Raw genomic sequence first — 20,084 nt, forward strand, 5'->3', positions numbered from 1 at the left:
CGGGAACTCGATGTACCGCCGCAACATGCGACCTGATGGCGCTGAGCACTTGCTCGTTGTTCCCCGCCACCTACGGTCCACTATCCTCGGCAAAACTGCATGCCGCACCTACGGCTGGTCATCTTGGTGTCTCCCGTACGTACGACCGCGTGCGCCGGCGTTTCTTCTGGCCTGGTCTGTACCGCTCCGTCCAACGCTACGTCGCCGCTTGCGACGTCTGTCAGCGCCGAAAGAATCCCGCTGTCCTGCCGTCTGGACACCTGCAGCCGATCCCCATCCCGACCGACCCGTTTTCTAATGTTGGGCTAGATTTACTTGGGCCCTTCCCGGAGTCCTCCACGGGGAACAAGTGGATTGCCGTCGCCACCAATTATGCCACGCGGTACGTGATCACTCGCGCCATTCCAACCAGCTGCGCCACTGACGTCGCTGACTTCCTTCTGCACGACGTCATATTACACCATGCCGCTCCCCGTCAACTCCTTACCGACCGTGGCCGCTGCTTCCTTTCCCGAGTTGTTGACGAAATCCTTCGTTCGTGCTCCGTTCGTCACAAGTTCACCACTGCTTATCATCCTCAGACGAACGGCCTTACGGAGCGTCTCAACCGCACGCTCACAGACATGCTCGCCATGTACGTATCCGACGACCACCGGGACTGGGACATAAGCTTGCCTTTTGTCACATTCGCCTACAACGCTTCGCGCCAAGATACCACTGGTTACTCGCCCTTCTATCTTCTCTTTGGACGAGACCCCTTACTGCCCTTCGATACTCTGCTGCCCACAGCTGGCCCTGTCACTACATATGCGCGTGTCGCTATCGCCCGAGCAGACGCCGCCCGCCAGGTTGCTCGACACAAGCTCTCCACCTCCCAAGAACACCGCTACGATGGCCTGCACCGTGATGTGCGATACCCTGCCGTATCTCTCGTCTTGCTCTGGCTCCCATCCCGTCGTGTGGGGTTATGTGAAAAACTTCTGCCGCGCTACACAGGTCCTTATCGTGTATTACGGGCAGTGACCGATGTAACGTATGAAATCACGCCGCTGCACCCAAAGTCGACGTCCGCTCCACTGAAGTCCGAAGTCGTTCATGTAGCTCGCCTCAAGCCCTATCGGCCACCATCGACATCGCACGCCTAACACGCACCGGGACGTTGCCTTCAGCCGAGGGGGATAGTGTTACAAGTGGAGGAATCATGAACGAAGAAGTGGCGGTGCGCTGAACGACGACGACGTTGACAGTTGGTAGCTGGGCGCTCGGTTCTGAGCTGAGTGCTGGCCATCTCAGAGCAGCCGTCAATATAGACTTACCGCCGTAACATCCCCGTACCAATATAAAGGAACTGTAGGAAAGAATCTAAGAAGAAGCTGTACTGAAACATTATGTCCATGCACTTTGGTAGCCCTTTATTGTACCAAAAACTTGTCGCTGCAGAAGATGGGCTTGGAGAGATTCACAATTCCCGCAATCACTTCTATAATGTCATCAATGTAAGCAAAAAGCTCGGTGCCCAAGTTCCCCGTCAATATCTTAAACACTTTCATTCGCTCGATTGCACGCTCCAGATGAATGCGAGCGCCTGCGATACTTTGATTTTTCTCATCTTCATTTTTCATAAGTTGCTTTATCTTGGGTAGGAACGGGGGACGCACCATTGTGATTTGATGCTCAAGGCAAAGTTTGTCTGTTAAGAACCCTTTATCCAGCATGACACTGTAAATTGAAGGTAGAAACAATTCTAGTATCTTGCTTTCCTTCGTTATATGGGAGTCAGATGCCCGGCCACCATAAGCTTTGCTTACATAACTTATGTGACCTCCCGGTGTCTCACAGACTAAAACCTTGGCTGTGTACACACCCTTGTACCAGCTGTATGTCAACGGCTGGGACTCCATATCCTTTGGCCTCTGAATTGAGATCTCCGTGCAGTCTAGCACAGCTCTCACACTCGAGTACTCCTTGAAGTACACCGTCAAGTTATCAACAACAACTTCCTTGCTCGGCCAAAAAACTGCATGTTTACTTATTTCAGCCAAGATTCTTAAACTGGCCTTGAATATTTCTGATGCTGTGGTGCGATGAATGCCAAAAAGCACACCAAGCAATGCGAATGACATGTTGTGGTGAAGCTTGATGAGCGTTAACAACACCGCGTCTTCGTTTGATAAGCAAAACCGTTTTGCTTGCATGAGCATCCGGCTGTAAGTATAAACATCGCATATCGGTTAGAACACCTGGAAGCAGAGAATCCCAGTTAAGATGTTCAGATCTTTTTCTACCTGAATGCTTGCCGTGCTCAGCGGTTGTTTTCGTGCAGCATCGAGCGTGTTGGCTTGCACGCCAATCTCCTTCCTTGCTGCTTGAAGCTCAGCAGGGATATCTGAAGCAGATAATGTAAATTATTTTCGCAGTCAACAAATACAATAAATATATAAATAACACAGCTGACAATGATACCTTGATTGCCACCTGGACTGGGATTGATATCTGCGTTGCCCCGTGAGTCAGGTGCACTGTCTTCGATTTCTACTGAGGAAGATGCACTTGCTTCAACCTCTGGCTCACATGCAGGCAACGGTAACGGCTTCTCTTTAGAAAAAATGTCGCTCAACGCCCTGTCTTGCGGAAATAAAATGTCAGATTCAGATGTGCATTTCTCCCAAAACGGTACTGCAAACATCTAGCAGTATGGAAGTCAATAATTAAAACAGTTGGCCACAGCCTTTGCTATGAAAGTAGGTATAAATTCTCCAAACTTGCTGCATGCACTGCAATACCAGCCTTAATTCCTCTCTATTGACATTCTTGATTAACAAATAAAGAAGCTCGCAGTTGATACATAGGTGATGATGTAACGCCAATAAAGATACGATTGCCAACATCCTGAAGAGCACAAAGGCTTTGTACTTATTAACGTTGGTTGTTAAAACTGTGCATCTGTTTGCTTAGCTCATTTGTGGAAACCAAATTTTAGCTTATGGTGTACAATTATTTTAAGCATGGATGCAATGGACATTTATCCAAGCCGTTTTAAAATACGCTTGTACGTGCTTGTCACGCACGTGCAAGGGGCACGAAATGCAAAGCAATGACATGAGCATCATTACCAGACACTGAATCTAACATTTGTAAGAAAAGGTAACATCATCAAGCATAGGAGCGCCAAAATACAAAATTAGCTTAATTATAGAAGTCACGTGCCACAGGCAAGCATTAGTGCACTTTTATGAGTCTCGCGACACAGTGAATACATCCATTCATCAATTACACGCCAACGTTACCTAAAGCATCATTGCACAAAACAAGCGCAGCAAGCAAAAACAGTTATTTGAGACACAGTGCAATACTTGTTTCTAAACATGTAAATATGCTACGCACGGCGTGCTGTGCACGAAATTAAAACTGCGTAATCGCGCCCGTTGCTACCACGCACATTCAGCTTACCTCCGCCCTGTGCCCTGTTTCGGCGACGCCGAGCAGACGGCTGACGATCCAAAGGTCGAACAGGCAGGTTATGGGGCGGCACTGCGTCGCGTAGAAGGCAGCGCCTTTTCCATCCTGTCAGCAATTAACCTTCGTTAGCTCCACAAGAGAGACATGCGCGGACGTAAATGCTCGCGACAGCTTCGGCCGCTACTCACTGAACAGTTTATCGCCAACTCCATAGAAGAAATTTTTCTCGGTGAAATGTTTGCTGCACACACGAGAATGTACATCGCATCTTTGCCCATTCGCAGCTTGACTAACCAGGCTTCTCGTAGCTTCCTGTCTTTCGGATAGAAGTGGATGCTTACGCCTGGTTCCGCCGCGTAAGTCCGGCATTGAGGCACAGAGCAGTAAGCGACCATAGGGAAAGCTGAAATAAACTGTAGCAGCACCGACGACGACACACGATCGAAGTGTAAAATGCTGGCACTCACTAACAACAAAAAATGCAGATGATAGCGCGACTTTTAGCATTTAGAACGCCTAATTGCAACCGATAGTCCGCTTCTGCAGCAGTGAGAGGAGACACGCGATCCCACTTGCTGCGCAAGGTCGACGCTAGCGCCAGTCGCTCCAGTGGTGGCGCTCGCGCCCAATATCTTACCTTCAGAAAAGTGACCATGCGCATCTATTGCAGATGTGGGACTCAAAATATTCAGGGAAGTGCCTATTGTTGGGGCATCACCTGATGGTGTAGTCACATTTAACTGTGAATGCTGTATGGGTACTTTTCGAGTACTTAAAGTGAAGTGCCCTTTGCAATTGAAAAATTCATTTAAAGATATGAATGAAAAGAAGCCAAAGCGGATATATCAAACTCAGATGAACGTCCCAATGGGAATTCTGAATATTCCAGAGTGCGACTTCATTGTTTACTGCAACAAAGACGAAGTAGCAACAGTAAGCATAAAATATGATGCCGCAGGATTTAATGAGTTCCTTCAGGCAGCGCAAAAATTGTTTATCGAGTATCTGTACCCTGCACTGCAAAGTGAATGCAGGTAATTGAATGTGGATTAACTGCTTGCTTTATTGGAGTATTACCCTTTCACACTCATCCGGTTTCCCTCAAAAACAAATATTTTTCCCCGTAAGTTGAGTTTACAGGTGATAAAAACACAGCTGGTTGGTTTTGCAGTGCCAAATATTAGCAGTTAATTTTTTTTATACGGACATGCAATATTTTGTGTAAAGTGTAATAATTAACTGAAATCTTGACATCCAAACTTCGTGGCCTGTCTGGAAAACACTCGAAGCAGCGTGAAATCAATTTCTACTTCAAAAATGTACATTACATTTGAAAATGTGCTAAAAAAATTTCTACTTCAAAAATGTACATTACATTTGAAAATGTGCTAAAAAACGGATTCTTCTACTCCGGGCAAAATTGGTCTGCATAAAAATGGCGGGTGGCGTGCTACCCTCTCACTGTTGAGCGAAATTTTATTAACTCCATTTTCTTTTTCGCACAATAAACCACCTTATTTTAGTCATGAAAGAAGCACAATTCACCCGAAACGAGGACATCAATGCTAGGTGCAGCACACTGCCAGAAAAACCTGCAAATTTTGTTCGTACACAATTTTGTCCATAACGCGTGAATGGGTTTAAGTGACTGAACCATTCCACACTTTTGTTGTATTAAACAAGCACTTGACATCTCTCAGAGGCACTGTTATGACTACTGCTTGATGCAGGTGTGAATGTGCACAAAGAATAGCAATATACAGGGAAAGATGAGGAAACATCTGACAGTAATCTCTTAATAACCTTTGTTGAGGTCAACTCTCTAGCAAAGCATGGTTTCGGTATCAAGCCTTCTGGATCCTCTCTTAGTCTGCATCAGTTAGTTAAACATGGCGCCTTCTCACAGTTGTGAACTCTATTACTGGAATGTGATAAAGCTTTTCTTCAAAACAAATTAACAGTATAACACTGAGTATATTAGAGTGAATGTCCTTTATATAATGCAGCAACACCCATCACCTGGGCCATTTCAATGCCCTTGGAGACAATGGTAGATCGTCCAGTGTCCCTCGGCACATTTAAATGAATGCTCAACTTGATAGGGATCAACTCAGTGGTCGCAGCGAATCGCCATCAGAATCTCAAGGGCCCTCCCGTGAAAGTGTGCTTTGCAAGAGCCCGGCCACCCACCTTACAGCCCCGATCTGGCCACCAGTCAATATTTTTTTTTGGAACCTGAATAATTACTTCAAGAAAACAAGGTGCGATGACTAACACATTTCAAACCTTGGTGGGTTGATGAGCAGCAACATTTTTTTTCAAGCTTTCTTTAGGCAAATGGGTACAGTGAATTAGTGTATGGGCACAATCTGTTGGGAAATAAATTTCTTTTCAAAACCCTGTTGTTTTTTTTATATGCGAGTAGCATAACTTTTCGATTCCACCTCGTAATATACAACACAATGCAAGTACAGCCCATACTGCAATGCGCTCACAATATGCAATATTAACACAGAATGTTCATTACGTGCAAAATTATCACAGATACTCTTTGTTGTAAGTTAGAATTAAAATGTGCAAGTAATGACAGCATAATACGCAACACCTATAGGTGTACCACATAATACAGTTCACACAACATGTGCCAGCAATATTAACAGGGAACATATGTCAGGTGCACTGTTGTGGATATTCCTAATGCAGGGATGGGCGAAAGCACTTAACAAGGAAAAAAATAATACACAGTGCAATTTGTTGAGTCTACTATTATTAACAGAAGGCTTGATGAACTCTTGAGAGTGACTACTACCATGCAAAAGGAGAAAATAAAAAGCCTGTTCAATACAACTAGGTACAGCTATTGTAGCAGAGCGTTATACAGCAAAAATGGTATAATAGAACGTGGAAAGGCTGTGGAACATAGTGTAACAGGGCAGTTCTGTAGAGAAAGCAAGCAGTGTCATGGTTGAGACATTGCTGAATAGCTCAAATTGTTTCAAATGCGGCCTCTTAGAATCAGAGATTCCCAACCCATTAAATGGATTTCACAGACTACAAAAGTGAAAAAAACACTTTCAGTTATGCAGCCACTGCACAAGGCAAGATGTCCCAAACAGCTTGCCACAAAAGACCTGCAAAAAATGAATAGCAAGCAGAACACTTTTCGGGTTAATTTGTAAAAAATGGGGGGTCTATATCGATGGACACTCACCGCCGTATTCAAGAATGAAACTTAAGTTGTGACTTAAGTTTGTGACTTAAGTTCTGAGTAAAGTATGAGTGGCGAAGAAAGTTTAAAAAACGGCACTTTAGAAATACTTATGAAAGCAGCGCTTTTAGATGTAAGTAGGCACCATAGGAACGAGGCGAAGCAAACATTTCTGTATTTTTAATAAATTCATGAAAAAATAAAGAACAGAAGCGTCAAAACAGAACTGCTAATACATAGTACAAGTCTCAAGTAACGTTTTAACAGCAACGAAAAGATTTTTTTGGCTAGCTTTGGAGAACAATTATTATTTGTCCGGCCACAAACAAAGACGTCACTATAGTAGCGTGCGTAGTACTGCTCCTGTCGACGTCGTAGTCTTTCCGCTCGCGCGCGTCCATCGGTTGCTTCATCGCCAGCATCGTCAGCTCTTTTTCTCTGCTTTATATTGTTATCGCGCATTTTAATTGTAAATTCACTGCTTGTATCGTATATATTTTGGTATAAAATTTATTGATAGTGCGTAGTCATTTGCAGTGCATTTTGCCTTCTTTACTGCGTCATTCTTTGGTGCTGTGTTGCGACGCGCGCGTGATAGAGAAACCGGAGAAGTACAAAATAAACTTCTCCGAAGTGGAGCGAGCTCTTCTTCTGGACCTCGTTGACAAGCACAAGGCCGTACTGGAAAACAAGAAAACCGATGCCGTGTCAGTCGCAAGGAAATGGGAGGAATGGGAAATTATAGAAAATTCAATTCCCATCACAACGTGCACCCACGGACATGGCTCCAGCTGCAGAAATGCTGGGAGAACCTGAAGAATAAGTGGCGAAAGGGGAAAGCGGGCGACACCCGAGAGATATCTAAGACCAGTAAGTCCTGTTTTCTTTCATGTTTGATTCTTTTTTTTGTTGTTGACGAACTCAGAGGTTCTCTCCCAGATTACAGAACTGTTCCGATTGCTTGCTGCGTGCATTCTATGACTAGCTTCCCCCCTCCGCCCCTCCAAAAAACCGAAAAAACTACAGAGAGTGTTTACGAGATTCGAATCTGAGCGAAAGACGACGGTGAGCAGCCAGTGCCGCGGGACGGAGCAGATAAAAGTCGAAGACGGCGCTCTCTAATCCACGGCGCGAGAATATGTGGTGCAATTTAACGCGAGGTGTGTTCGCTCCGCCGGTAGCGTAGTGGTCTCTGTCAGCAGCTGTTAGAGATCAGCGCAGCCGCGGGTTCGACTCCCGTTCGTTGATATTGGTTGAATTTTCTTTTTATAATTTGACCTCAAAATCAGCTCAAGGCAGGAACTCGGGAACTTTTCTTCAAGTGGGGGGTCCAGGTTTGCGAGTTTTTTAGTTTATTTATACCATGCTTTCATTAAATGCTTTTAGAATTTTATTTACTTTTTGTTTATATTTTCATACTTCCCTTCCAAGCCTGTATTTCAGATGGCCATAAAACTTATTCAAATGGGCAATAATGTATATATATATATATATATACACATATATATATATATATATATATATATATATATATATATATATATATATATATATATATATATATATATATATATATATATATATATATATATATATATGTGTGTGTGTGTGTGTGTGTTAAAAAAGTTTGTCCATGCTATTTAAACGCTAGTAATCATGGTCATGAACAAAGCTCAGTCAATTAACAGTTTCTGTTTGGACAACAACAATTTAGGTTACTTAAATTAAGCACTTTAAGGCTGTCTATGAAGCCAGTGAGCTCAGCTCCACTGTGCTGCACATTAATGACGCCCTAAAATCGAAAAGAAGTTGAAGACTTGGAGAGGGCTGCCCTCTCTGGAGAAAGGTTGGAGGGGGGAACCGCTCTCCTTGAGCCCCCCCCCCCCTGTTGGGGAGTTCCTGGCTGAAGGTAAAAACTAGGCACACGGAATTGAAGCACGAGATAGTGAAGGTTTCGCTTCAAAAGTGAAATGCAGTCTGATGGCGAAACACAAAAGGCACCCCTGTGCTGTTGCGAGGTGTCAGTGCCCGTTAATGATCCCAAGGCTGTCGAAAATTATTCCTGAGACTTTTACTACAAAACCCCGTTTCTTCTTTAACTCCCTCCTTTATCCCTTCCCGTAGGCACAGTATGGGTATCCATGAAGATATGTGAGACAGTTACTGAGTCATTCTTTCCTCAAAATCAATTTTATGTCTCCCTATGCATTTCCAGAGTTGTCATGAAGGCTAAAGTCGTGTATTAATAACGCTCTGCGATGACATAGAAGCTTTCAACCTATATGTGACGAGCTGTTTCACGTCTAGGTAGCATAAAACTCTAAACAGGTGCATTAAAGAATTTCCTGTTGCTCATTCAGTTACATCATCACCATCATCAACCTGACTATACCCACTGCAGGGCAAAGGCCTCTCCTATGTCTCTCCCATTGTCCCTGTCCTTTGATGGCTGCGCCCACCCTATGCCTGCGAACTTCATAATCTCATCTGCCCACCTAACCTTCTGCCGCCCCCTGCTACGCTTGCCTTCTCTTGGAATCCATTCCATTACCCTTAAGGACCAGCAGTATCTTGTCTTCACATTAGATGCCCTGTCCAAGCCCATTTCTTTCTCTTGATTTCGACTGGGATGTCATTAACCCGCATTTGTTTCCTCACCCACTCTGCCTGCTTTTGGTCTCTTGACGTTACACCTACCATTTTGCTTTCCGTCGCTCGCTGCGTTGTCCTTAACTTAAGCTGAACCATTTTCGTTAGCCTCTACTTTCCTCTTGGGGGACAGTGGTACACTGCAATTCATGATCTGCGGAAACCTGCCATGTGCACTCCATTCCATTCTTATCATTTTATTATTTCCATCTCATGATTGGGATCAGCTGTCACTAGCTTCCCTAAGTGAAACTATTCCTTTGCCACTTCCAGCACCTCGCTACCAATTGTGAACTGTGAGGTGCTGTAACAGGTACTGCCAATTTTTTTGCTGGTGCCGCCGCAGTTAGTATCTGGCTTTCACGCACCCGCAGTTTGGAGTCAGCACGTTTAAGATTGTTTCACCCGGACAGTATTACTGAACATACATAATAATCGTGCTTCTTTCAGAGCAAAGGACTCCTGCTTCCGCGAACAAACATGCATTTTTTCGTTTCTTTATATCGCTTAAATTACGAAACCTACTTTCGTGTTTATATCGATCATATCATAAAATTCGTCGATGGATTTTTCCAGTAGTTGTTAAAGCGCTTTCTATGATTACCTAGGCGGCGGCTCAGCGGCCCCCCAGCCAGCTCACTGAAGAGCTGCAAAGAGGTGGCGCTGTCACATCCCACATGGGTGTTCGCTTGGCGAACCTCTTCGACAGTGATCGCCACCAGGCAGACCCAGTCGGCGAGTCCCAACCCACACCATCGGTGGCCGCCCTGCTTTCGCACACTCAAGAGGCTTGTATTCCAGGAGCCAGTGGTATGACTTTTATATATATTTATATATATATATATATATATATATATATATATATATATATATATATATATATATATATATATATATATATATATATATATTGTACTGCAAGCTCAAAAAATATATTTGAAATTATTTTCCTAGGAATACATATTCTGTGTATGTACTGCTTTTCTGTTTTTATGCTTAGATGATTAGATGAAACACTTCAGCAAAATGAATTGCAGCATCCCTGCCTGGCACTTGTGCCTGACCATTTTTGCTGTTGTAGGCTGCTTCTGTGCTTATCATTTTCTTTTTTTCTGAGCATATGTGCCCTTCTGTTATTATTAAAGTGTGCATAACAGCTGTAACCATGTCAATTTTCTGTGGCATCTGTGTTGTCTTGGCCTGTCATTAAAATATTGGCCTGTGTGACCAATGTTATCAAAGCTACAGCAAGGGGTGCGAATGCACTGACCGAACATATTTTCTAAGCTGGTCATCCAAGGAGCATGATTGGCAGTGTATGTGACAAATGTGTTCCGGAAATGTTTCCCTTCGAAGCCGGCTAAGTGCATGTTTTATGTCTCCTGTTTTGTTAAACGAACTCTAACTGAAACATTGATTGAGTTGCTGCACAACCCAAAATGGAAAAATGTCGCCTAAAGGACATTGAAAGCAACGAATACGAGCATACAAAATAGCGCAGTATGCATTTCAAGTACCCACTTTATTGTAAACCATTCAAAGGCTAAGGTAGCCCACAGTACTAGCAAATATTGAAGTGTTTCTTGATCCAAAGCGACATTGCATTGGATTTGCCCTCGTTTCAAGGTCTAATAGCAAGCACTTCCTCCGCATTAGGTGATGCAGAGGACCCGCTGTGGTTTTGGCCCTATGAAGAGGATAGCCGCAGCAAGATGAGCCAATGGAAGGGGAGCCAGTGGCCTCGGCAGCCTCTTCGACATCAGCCACAACAGCAACCGAAGCATCCTCGGTGCTTCCTACTGCCTCTGCAGCAAGGGCAGCAGATACCAGCCGCATGAGCTCACAGAGGCAGTCGCCTGCTGTGCCACCTGCGCCAAACGCCTCTTTTGTTCCGGCAACACCGGCAGCCGCAGCACCCTTAGTGCTTCCTGCTGCCTCTGCAGAAAGCGCAGCAGGTACCAGCCGCACTGCAGGCACGCATAGGCAGTCACTGGTCGAACAAGAGCTGGCAGCTTGCCTTAATGGCATTTCAGCTGAGAGGGCACAGAAGTGTAAAGAGCAACGGCTGCGGATGCGGTTCTTACGAGCAAACCACCGCGACAAGCTTGGAAAGCGAGAGGCAATCCATCAGCTTGGGATGGAAAATCTTAAACTTAGGAATGGCGTGAAACGGTCTAAAAGATCCTTTTGGAGCTGCAAATAATCGCCCTAAAGGGGGAACTTTGAGGAGGGCGGTGTTGGAGGTAGGGAAGGGGGACGTAATCAGAAAAATGAAAGCACTGCAACTATGGCCATGTCGCCTGAGGGAAGGGATGAAGTGGGGGTATACAAATAAGGAGCCAGATGAAGTCGATATAATGCCAGACTGTGCGGTGTTCTTTAATGTGCACTGACATCGCATAGAACAGAGGAGTCTGCACTTTGCCCTCTAACGAATGCAGCTGCCACAGCCAAGAGGCTAGTACCATAGCTCTTGAGCCATTGCAGCTGGTGAAATATTTGTAACCTCTTATAGGTGTTCTGAAAAGGGCTCTAATAAAGTTACGATATGCCTGGGACGGTAAAGCATGCCAGTTCACGAATATTGTGCAGCAAGAATTTTTTTAATGTGCTTTGCAGCAGCTGAGCTCTCTGCATTCAAAATTTGAATTCTCTCCTCTCATCAGACTTTGCACGCTGGAAGGTCGGCGCTCCTCCGCCGGCCCCTCCTCCGGGGTTCGAAGCTTCCTGACCCACCAGAGCTACGCGGCTTACTTGCCGCGGCCATAGTAGCTGCCCGACATCTGAAAGAATGTAACCAGTAGCCATCTCTCAACTTGTATATGCATGTGTGAGCGACGGAGAAGTGTGCGAGCATGAAAAAGGTCGTCGGGAAGTGCTCGCCAGCTTTGGCACTTGATTGTGGGTTCTCTGCAACGTGTACAGGTGTATCACTTGGCTCGGGTGTTCATGACAACCCAATGCAGTTATTGAGAGAGGTGATGTGCTCTCCTCGGAAGGTGTTTCACAGCGCCTTTAGGTCTTGCGTGAATTTCAACCTCATCCAGCTTCTCTTATTTAATTTTTACTAGAGAATGTTTCTGGTGTTTAGGATTGTCAAGCTGCCGCATTGCCTCAGTGGTTATGGCGCTCGGCTGCTGACGCGAAAGCCGTAGGTTCGATCCCTGCCTTTGCAGTTGAATTTTGGTGCAGGGTTGAATTTTTGTGGAGGCGAAATTCAAGAGCTTTGTGTACCGTGTGATGTCAGTGCACGTTAAACGAACCCCAAAGGGTTGATATTTACGGAGCCGTTCACTACTGCGTCCCTCATAACCCGACTCAGTTTCGGACTTTAAACCCCCTTAAAGTTAGCGAGTTGCTATATCCAATGTGTAGTATGGTTTTATGCAGGGTAAAACCATGCAGATTCTGTTTTTACCTGCCGCATGGTTGTGCAGTATGGTTTTAGTAATGTGTTCTGTTTGAACCAAATGTTTTGCCGCTCTTTTTAATCAGTAGAGAAAAAGAGCGTAGCACTCCTGCCGTGAGTTATTTCATGAGGACGCAACAGCCACTTAGAGGCCGACTTGGCCCTTTCTACGGGGTTGGTTGGCTGCACTTTTTAAACCTTCTTGTGGTCCAGCCACTTATTTCCCGGAACCACGGCGGTTGACAAAAAGCTGGTTTAAAAAGCGCCTCTGCTGCATTTCCTATTTGATGTTTTGAAGTGTACGTAGTGCTATTTTTTGCTAATTCCCAGGTTTCTTGCATATGTAAATGAATGCTGTGTTTCGAAATCCACTTTTCTTCCTTTCTTTGGTACAGTCGTTTTCCAGCAATGTTTTTTTTCTCATTATTTCTTTTGCATACCGCATAGGTTTCTTTACAGCTTAGCACCATGTATGATCATCTGCTGAATATAATGTACATTCTTGCCATGTTAATTTGACCCCTTTTGAAAGGGACAGTTTTTCTGGGACCAAACATTTGGATTGTATTTATGCCTCATTCAAATGCAATGTCTATGTCTAGACAATGGACCGGGTGAAAATGCATATAGCCTTTTGGAGCATATGTATTTTTGTCTTGTTATTATTGACAGCGATGATAACCAAATCCCAAGTGCCTCAACCAGATGTTCTACCCCTTGTATTTTGATATTGATGGTTTTAAAGCTCCTGGCGATTACAGTACCGCTCCCGTGTTTCCCAATTTTCACGTGCCACTATAGCCGGCTGCAGCCATAAAGCTTTATTTAAAGAATATTTGCTTTTTTTTCTTCATGATTCATTATTACGGCCAACTCACTTTATGAAAACTCTTGCTGGGGAACACTGTCAAGTTTTTTGCTTGTGTGTGATGTTCCTGCCCCAGTCTTGGCCGCTGTGGGTATCACATAAATAAGCAAACAAAATGCATCAGCAAGTGCACACGGTTTTTTCTTCATTTTGCAACATTGAAATTTACAAAACTTCCTTGAGTTGTGGAAAACACTGTGTTCACCAAACTATGACATATGCTGAACAAATTTTAAGAGAACCTATAAACTATCAAACTACACCTAAGGGAAATGGGTGGGATGGTTTTCTCAGGAGGAGGAGGAAAGGCAGGGAGGTTAACCGGTGAATAATCAATTTGCTACCCTGCACAGGGGCAAAGGACTGAGGGGAGAAATAGATGAAGGAGAAAAGGCAGTTGCAGGAAATAAAGTCACTGTGTAAAGTCACAACGTTCAGCAAAGTCAGCCTATCGTGCAGGCCAGAAGTCTTCAAAAAGCGGAGCAGTGACTTGTAGGCCTTCACCGCCGACGACCGCCGCGGTCAGTGGGCGAGAATCTTCGTTTCCGTCAGTGGGCGCAGGTCTAGATGCGCCAGTGCATAGCAGAGAGACTGTCTTTCAGTGCTGTAGGCAGGGCATTCACAAATAATGTGGGCTATAGCCTCATCACACCCGCAGATGACACATGCAGGCTGTCATACATATCTATTAAGAAGAAGTAGTGCTTGGTGAAAGCTACACCCAGCCATAGGCGACACAACAAAGTTGCTTCACATCGCGGTATGCCGGATGGAAGCCGAAGGTTTAGATCTGGGTCTAAGGTTTTCAAACGCGATTGCGAGAAGAACTGGCCTGAATTCCACGCGGCAAGCGGGATGTCCCGCAACAGTGCTGCGTCGGCTCTCGAGATGGGGATGGACACACAATCACCCTCATGGAGAGCACTTTGCGCGGTCTGGTCCGCGCGGTGGTTGCTTGTGATGCCGCTGTGTCCTGGCAGCCATTGGTAAACAGTATTGTGCCCTTTGTTGATGGCTGTGTGGTGGAGCTCTCAGATTTCGGCGACAAGTTGCTCATGGAACCCATGACGAAGAGCAGATTGTAGCGCTTGGAGTGCTGCCTTTTAATCAGTGAAAACAGACCATTGCTTGGGTGTTTCTTCACTGATATGCCACTTGAGAGGTTCATTGATTACCATTGCCAACATTACTGGACCAATATTGCCAGCCTTCACCGAGGACAACCGCGCCATTTCCCAAATCTTATTTCCAACTTGAGCAGTTCAGTCTTGCACTGGCGTCTGCTAGCCATCCTAATTAGCTTGGTTTGTAGTGCCACTGCCCCAACCGGCAGTAATCATAGGTTTGGTCCCTGTGCCGTGATGAATTTATGCTTCAGTTGGCCGTTAGAAACATAGAACAATGTCGTTTTTACACTTTGGTACCTTTGGCCGCAACAAATGCAATTTTGTGTGATACAAAGCTTTGCACTCGCATTTTCTCATATCCATAACATAGAAGCTGTACGTCCGGGAGGTCACTTGAAATTAGGGGCTTGAGCTGGTGGCTTGCAAAAACCGCTTTTGTGTCTAACCTTCTAATTTTCCGGCACCACTCATGGATGTGCGCTGTGAATAGGTTTTTCTGAGCTTGCCTGAACATCTCGTGTCCTCATGGTACTGGCACAGGTGTTTTTAAACATCAAAATCTAGGCTCCAACTGCCCGTTCTTCCAAGTGACATTGACACTTGAAGGTTTCTTGGAGGCAGCTGTGTGCACAGTAAGTGACATGTTTCGCCGTATCTTCGTCATAACTTATCCGTGCTTTGTCCAACAATTTGCATACTCAAGAGTTCAACAAAACTTTCTGTGGTCAGGCATTGCAATAGAGGTGAAGGAATCCAGTCACTGACCATAATTCTTTGTAGCTGTGTGTAGGTGCATGCTAATCAGAGACTCCTGCCTTGATTGAAATCTATATGTCCTTAGAAGGTTTCGCTATGCAATTTGAATGAAATTAGCATTTATTAGAAGCAGAAAGAATTATGGTACATACGTATTGATATGCCGCCGAGGCTGTACAAGTCTGAAGGCATTATCCGGACGCTCTGTGGATCATTTACAAATATACAACAAGCAAGTAAGTAATTAGTGCTTTATTGAAATAAAAATATTAATAAAAAGAAAGGAAAAGATTTTTGCTAGCCTACCATCGATACTGAAGCACCTGAGTTGGGCCAGCAGAAATAAAGGATAGCAGGCAGAATGGAGAAATGAAATGCAAGAGGTGAGGGGACATGAAGAGAGGATAGGGGAGAGAGGTAATATACACAAATACTATTTACACAATTATAAAAATATACAGGTTGCGGGCGTGATTAGTTCATGGTGAAGCAATAAAATCGCGCACAGCGCAATGTTCACTAAAGCTGGAGTGGGGCGCCCAGCTGTTGGTCGTCCAAGGTAGCACTCGCTGAGCATTCGGTCACTGCGCGTAACTACCTGACGGACACAACAACAAATAAAGAAATAAAAACCGGTGTAGTGTAACAGTGCATGTAAAAATCAGTGAAATATGATACAGTACAATATGATAGATTATGATACAGATATTTGACACAAAAAATGATACATTACAGTCTCAGTACAACACTACTACTATTGTGAAAGCAAAAATACACAGGTGCAAGAGAAAGAGTTTTTTCGCAGTTAATAAGGGCGAATTGAAGGAACCGGGGAAGTGTACAAGGGGGGGGGGGCGGCGTGTGTCGTACTATTCATGTCGGCGCATGTTAAACAACTCCAGTTGGTCTAAATTATTCCAGAGCCTTCCATTACATCCTCTTTTATAACTCATGTAATTTCAAGGGCAATAAACACCACAATTTCAAATTTTAATGACGATTTGAAGAAATATTTTAAACAACCTATGCAATGCAACAAGAAGCAATATTCCATGAGTAATAGTGAAAGGAAGGCTAGGATGTAGATTTTTATGTAGAAACAAGGCAAGGAAAAAGATAGTTGTCCTTCACACATCACTTCTGCAGGCTGTATGTCCAGCATGATGATATGATGATGCCCCTCAGTGAAAGTACTGGGCAATGATACTGTCTCTGGTTCTAAAACCACTTGCCGAATCCACTAGTGGCACTGTGGCTGGCGGCTGGGCTGTTCCAGAGACAGGAACAGGCGCAGTAGAGTCACGAGTGGCATCGTACAGTAGAGCGGGTGTGACAGGGTCTTTGAGCAGCCGGCCCAAGTTGTGCAGCGCCGCACATGCCGTTATCAGGATAGGCACCATGGCCGTCTTGATTTTGTGGGTTTCTCAGTAGGCACAGGCCACTACCCACCGCGGGTTCGAGCTTCGCGCGTGCCAAGGGCCCCGATCAGCCGTCACCACACGCACCCTGGGGCACCGCTGCGGCGGCGTTCAACCTCTGCAGAGAGGAGAGCGGCTCGCCGCAAGAAACAGGCCTCCAAGTTCACGAAGGAGACGTTTATTGACGCCGTCCTCCAGCGGTACATACACACACTCAACAGTGACCCCGTCCCGGGGCGCGCTCAGAGCAAGGCTCCGGTGCGCGCTCGGGGCAACAAGAGAAATGCGCGCCGCTAGCACGCCGCTGCAGGAGATTGTCCCCGCGGCAGTGCTGTGATCTCTCTCGTGTCGGCCGTTGGGCCGTTTGCGAGAGAGAGTGGGCAGTCAACGCAAGGTGCGCCTGTCAGAGGTCGTTGGACCCCTGGACAGGCCCGAGCCGCGGCGGATCGAGGACCCACGCTGGCGAACCTTACGCTGTCTCGGAGGGGTCCCTCTCTCTGTGCCCCCGCTCGGACGGTCGCGCGCCGCGCGACCACCCAATACAGGTCTCGAATTCCCGCCAAAAGTCACCAATGGCAAAGGCCCTTGGGAAGCCGGGGACGGAGCTGCGGCCGAATGACAGCGATTAGCCACCAGCCGTCTCTCCGCCGCCCGAGGCGGGAGAAAGGGAAAGAGAGCGACGCGGGATGCCGCGCAGACGCCACGGCGGGAATCTAGCAGGCTTCCCACATTCTCCTCTCCTTAAATGCCCTCCTACCCATCGGCGAAAGCGTGCGGCAAAATAAAAAATAAATAAATAAATAATCCATATAAAACTACCACACTTCAGTTCCAGCCATAAACTCAAAAGACAAACAAACAAGAACAGAAAACAAACAACACTTGCATACGTTTCAAGGAGACAAACATAACTACACTATACACAAGGCCAGCTGACAGGTGGCCTGCAGCCTCATTATGCTCGGTGGCGCGGCCCATTGGGCCTGTCGGCGGCCAACTCACGCTTTTGCTGCCTTCAGGGTACCGGTGGACGATTTATTGACGGCGGTCCCATGTCCTCCACAAAGTCATCGAAGTTGAGCATGAGGACGTTGACGACGCTCGACGATCCCGAAGAGTATCCGCACGGGAAAGGGTGCTGTCCTTCCTGCCCCCCTCTTGGCGTTGCCTTTGATCTTGGGAACACGCACATAATCCCAGGCACGCACCGGCACAGAAGCGGACATTCATCAGTGACAACGACCCGCTCGTCGGAATCGTCCCGAGGCGCCGTGGCAGGGGTCAAATGACGCACAGACGCACTCTTCACGCTCCCCATAGCCACACGAAAACCATGCCGCGAGACACGCGCTCCTTAACGAGCAAACCACTTCACAGCCGGAAGGGGAGACTTTCGCCGACCCCTCCGCGAACCAGCCGGTCCCGTGTTCGCGAGGAAGGCCGCACCCGTGGGGTCAGAACGTAAATGAAAACAAGGCGCGCTGTACAAAAGAAGGCCATCTCTGCGCTACAAGAAAAGTGCAATCGCGAGTAGGCTGAAGTTTACATATGTACAAGTCTGGTTTAAAAAAAACTGAACGCCAACGCAAACGTATATTACATATGTACAGATCTCAGAACGTTAGAAGAAACAACGAATAAACTGGAAACAAAAATATGCTACAGACTGACTAAAACAAACAAACGACTAAATAACTGCACAAGGCTGGAACTGAGCATGCGGCAAACAAAAAAAAAGAAACCGTCGTGCTTCACCTGGGGTAGGGCCCGAGAGAAAACTCGCCAGCTAGCTGAGGCTGCGTGCCTTCGGTTGCGGAAGAGTCCGCCATCCGGCATCAATCACATCGGTGACCGTCGCCTCAGATTGTACCGGTGCTCGGTACGGTTGCGTTCCGCAGCACCAGTTGTGCCTTTGCGCTTGCTTGTGATACCAATGGGTACCGACGCAAACTCGTCAGACCGTGACGCATAGGCCTTCAGGTCTGCGATGTGGGCACGGCTGGTTTTCCCTATAAGGGGATCCTCCAACAGGTACGCGAGTGGCGACCAGACTGTGACCACTCGGTACGGACCAAGCCACTTAGGAGCGAGCGAGGCTGAGAACCACTTGCTCGCATCACCAAGAACGTGGTTGCGCTTCAGGACAAGATCACCCGCCTAAAAAGTCAGGCTGCGGTGCTTGCGGTCATACTGAGCCTTCTGTTGGGCTCTGGCTGCCGCCAAACTCTGCCTTGCTCTGTTGAGAGCCCGACCAAGCCGGTCCCGAAGCGTCGACGCATAAGCAGAGCAGTCTGCCCGCGTCTGCTCATCCCCGAGCTGGATCTGCACGACGTTTGACATCGGATTCGCCAGCTTTCTTCCGAAATTGAGGAAGGCAGGAGAGAAACCAGTTGAGCGATTCTCAGCTGTTCGAATGGCGAACGCAAATTCGCTCAAATGGTCTGCCCAGTCCTTTTGACGCTCGGCAAAGGCCGCCAGCATTGGATTGAGCGTTCGGTTGATTCGCTCGGTCAAGTTGGACTGGGGATGGTAGGGTGAAGTGGTGTAGTGCTCAATTCCGAAGGAACGGCACGTGTTACCGAACACCCGAGCGGTGAAATAGGACGCATTGTCCGTGATCAGTCTTTCCGGAAAGCCGAACCGACAGAACACTTCTTGGAGTCTATCCAGCACCGCTCGTGCTGACACTTTCCGAAGCGGGTACAACTCGACCCATTTGGAAAAATGGTCAGCTACTACCATCAGGTTAATGAACCCCTGCTTACTCCTGGGGAAAGGCTCCATCAGATCGCAGGTGGCCATCTGCCACGGACGCACACTGTCAATTGGTTTCATCATTCTGAGGGGCTTGCCGCTCCTTGACTTCACCGCTTGACAGACATGGCAGGAACGGCAAAAGCGGAAAATGTCACGCTTCATGCCGGGCCACGTCACCGATTGACTCAGTTTTGCAAAACCTTTGGAGCCACTCAGGTGACCGGCCAGTGGTTCGTCATTAGAAACTCGCAACAGTGCGCCTCTCAGAATTTAGGGGATAACCACATTGAACGGGTCAATGGACTCATCATCGGTGGCTATGTATTTCAGCACGAGCCCGTCATGGTCCAGCAAATATGAATCCCCCGGTGCTCGCCGCGACACACTCTGGCTTTTACCCCCTCCGCCCGCTACAATACAAGTAGCGTCCCGG

The 20,084-nt window shown here is 46.5% G+C and overlaps 1 protein-coding gene across 1 annotated transcript; it reads right to left on the reverse strand.

Annotated features, from left to right (window-relative positions):
* Positions 1–1,412: 1,412 nt before the first annotated feature.
* On the reverse strand, positions 1,413–2,354 carry LOC144099784 (uncharacterized). Its single transcript, XM_077633019.1, has one exon. The coding sequence runs from the start codon at positions 2,199–2,201 to the stop codon at positions 1,413–1,415; it is 789 nt and encodes a 262-aa protein (XP_077489145.1). The 5' UTR covers positions 2,202–2,354.
* Positions 2,355–20,084: the final 17,730 nt, after the last annotated feature.

This window comes from Amblyomma americanum, chromosome 1, assembly GCF_052857255.1.
Source record: "Amblyomma americanum isolate KBUSLIRL-KWMA chromosome 1, ASM5285725v1, whole genome shotgun sequence".
NCBI classification, from domain to species: domain Eukaryota; kingdom Metazoa; phylum Arthropoda; class Arachnida; order Ixodida; family Ixodidae; genus Amblyomma; species Amblyomma americanum.

What these genes read in the sequence shown, in the direction of transcription:
- LOC144099784 (XM_077633019.1), bottom strand. Translation starts at nt 2,201, where the DNA reads ATGCTCATGCAAGCAAAACGGTTTTGCTTATCAAACGAAGACGCGGTG.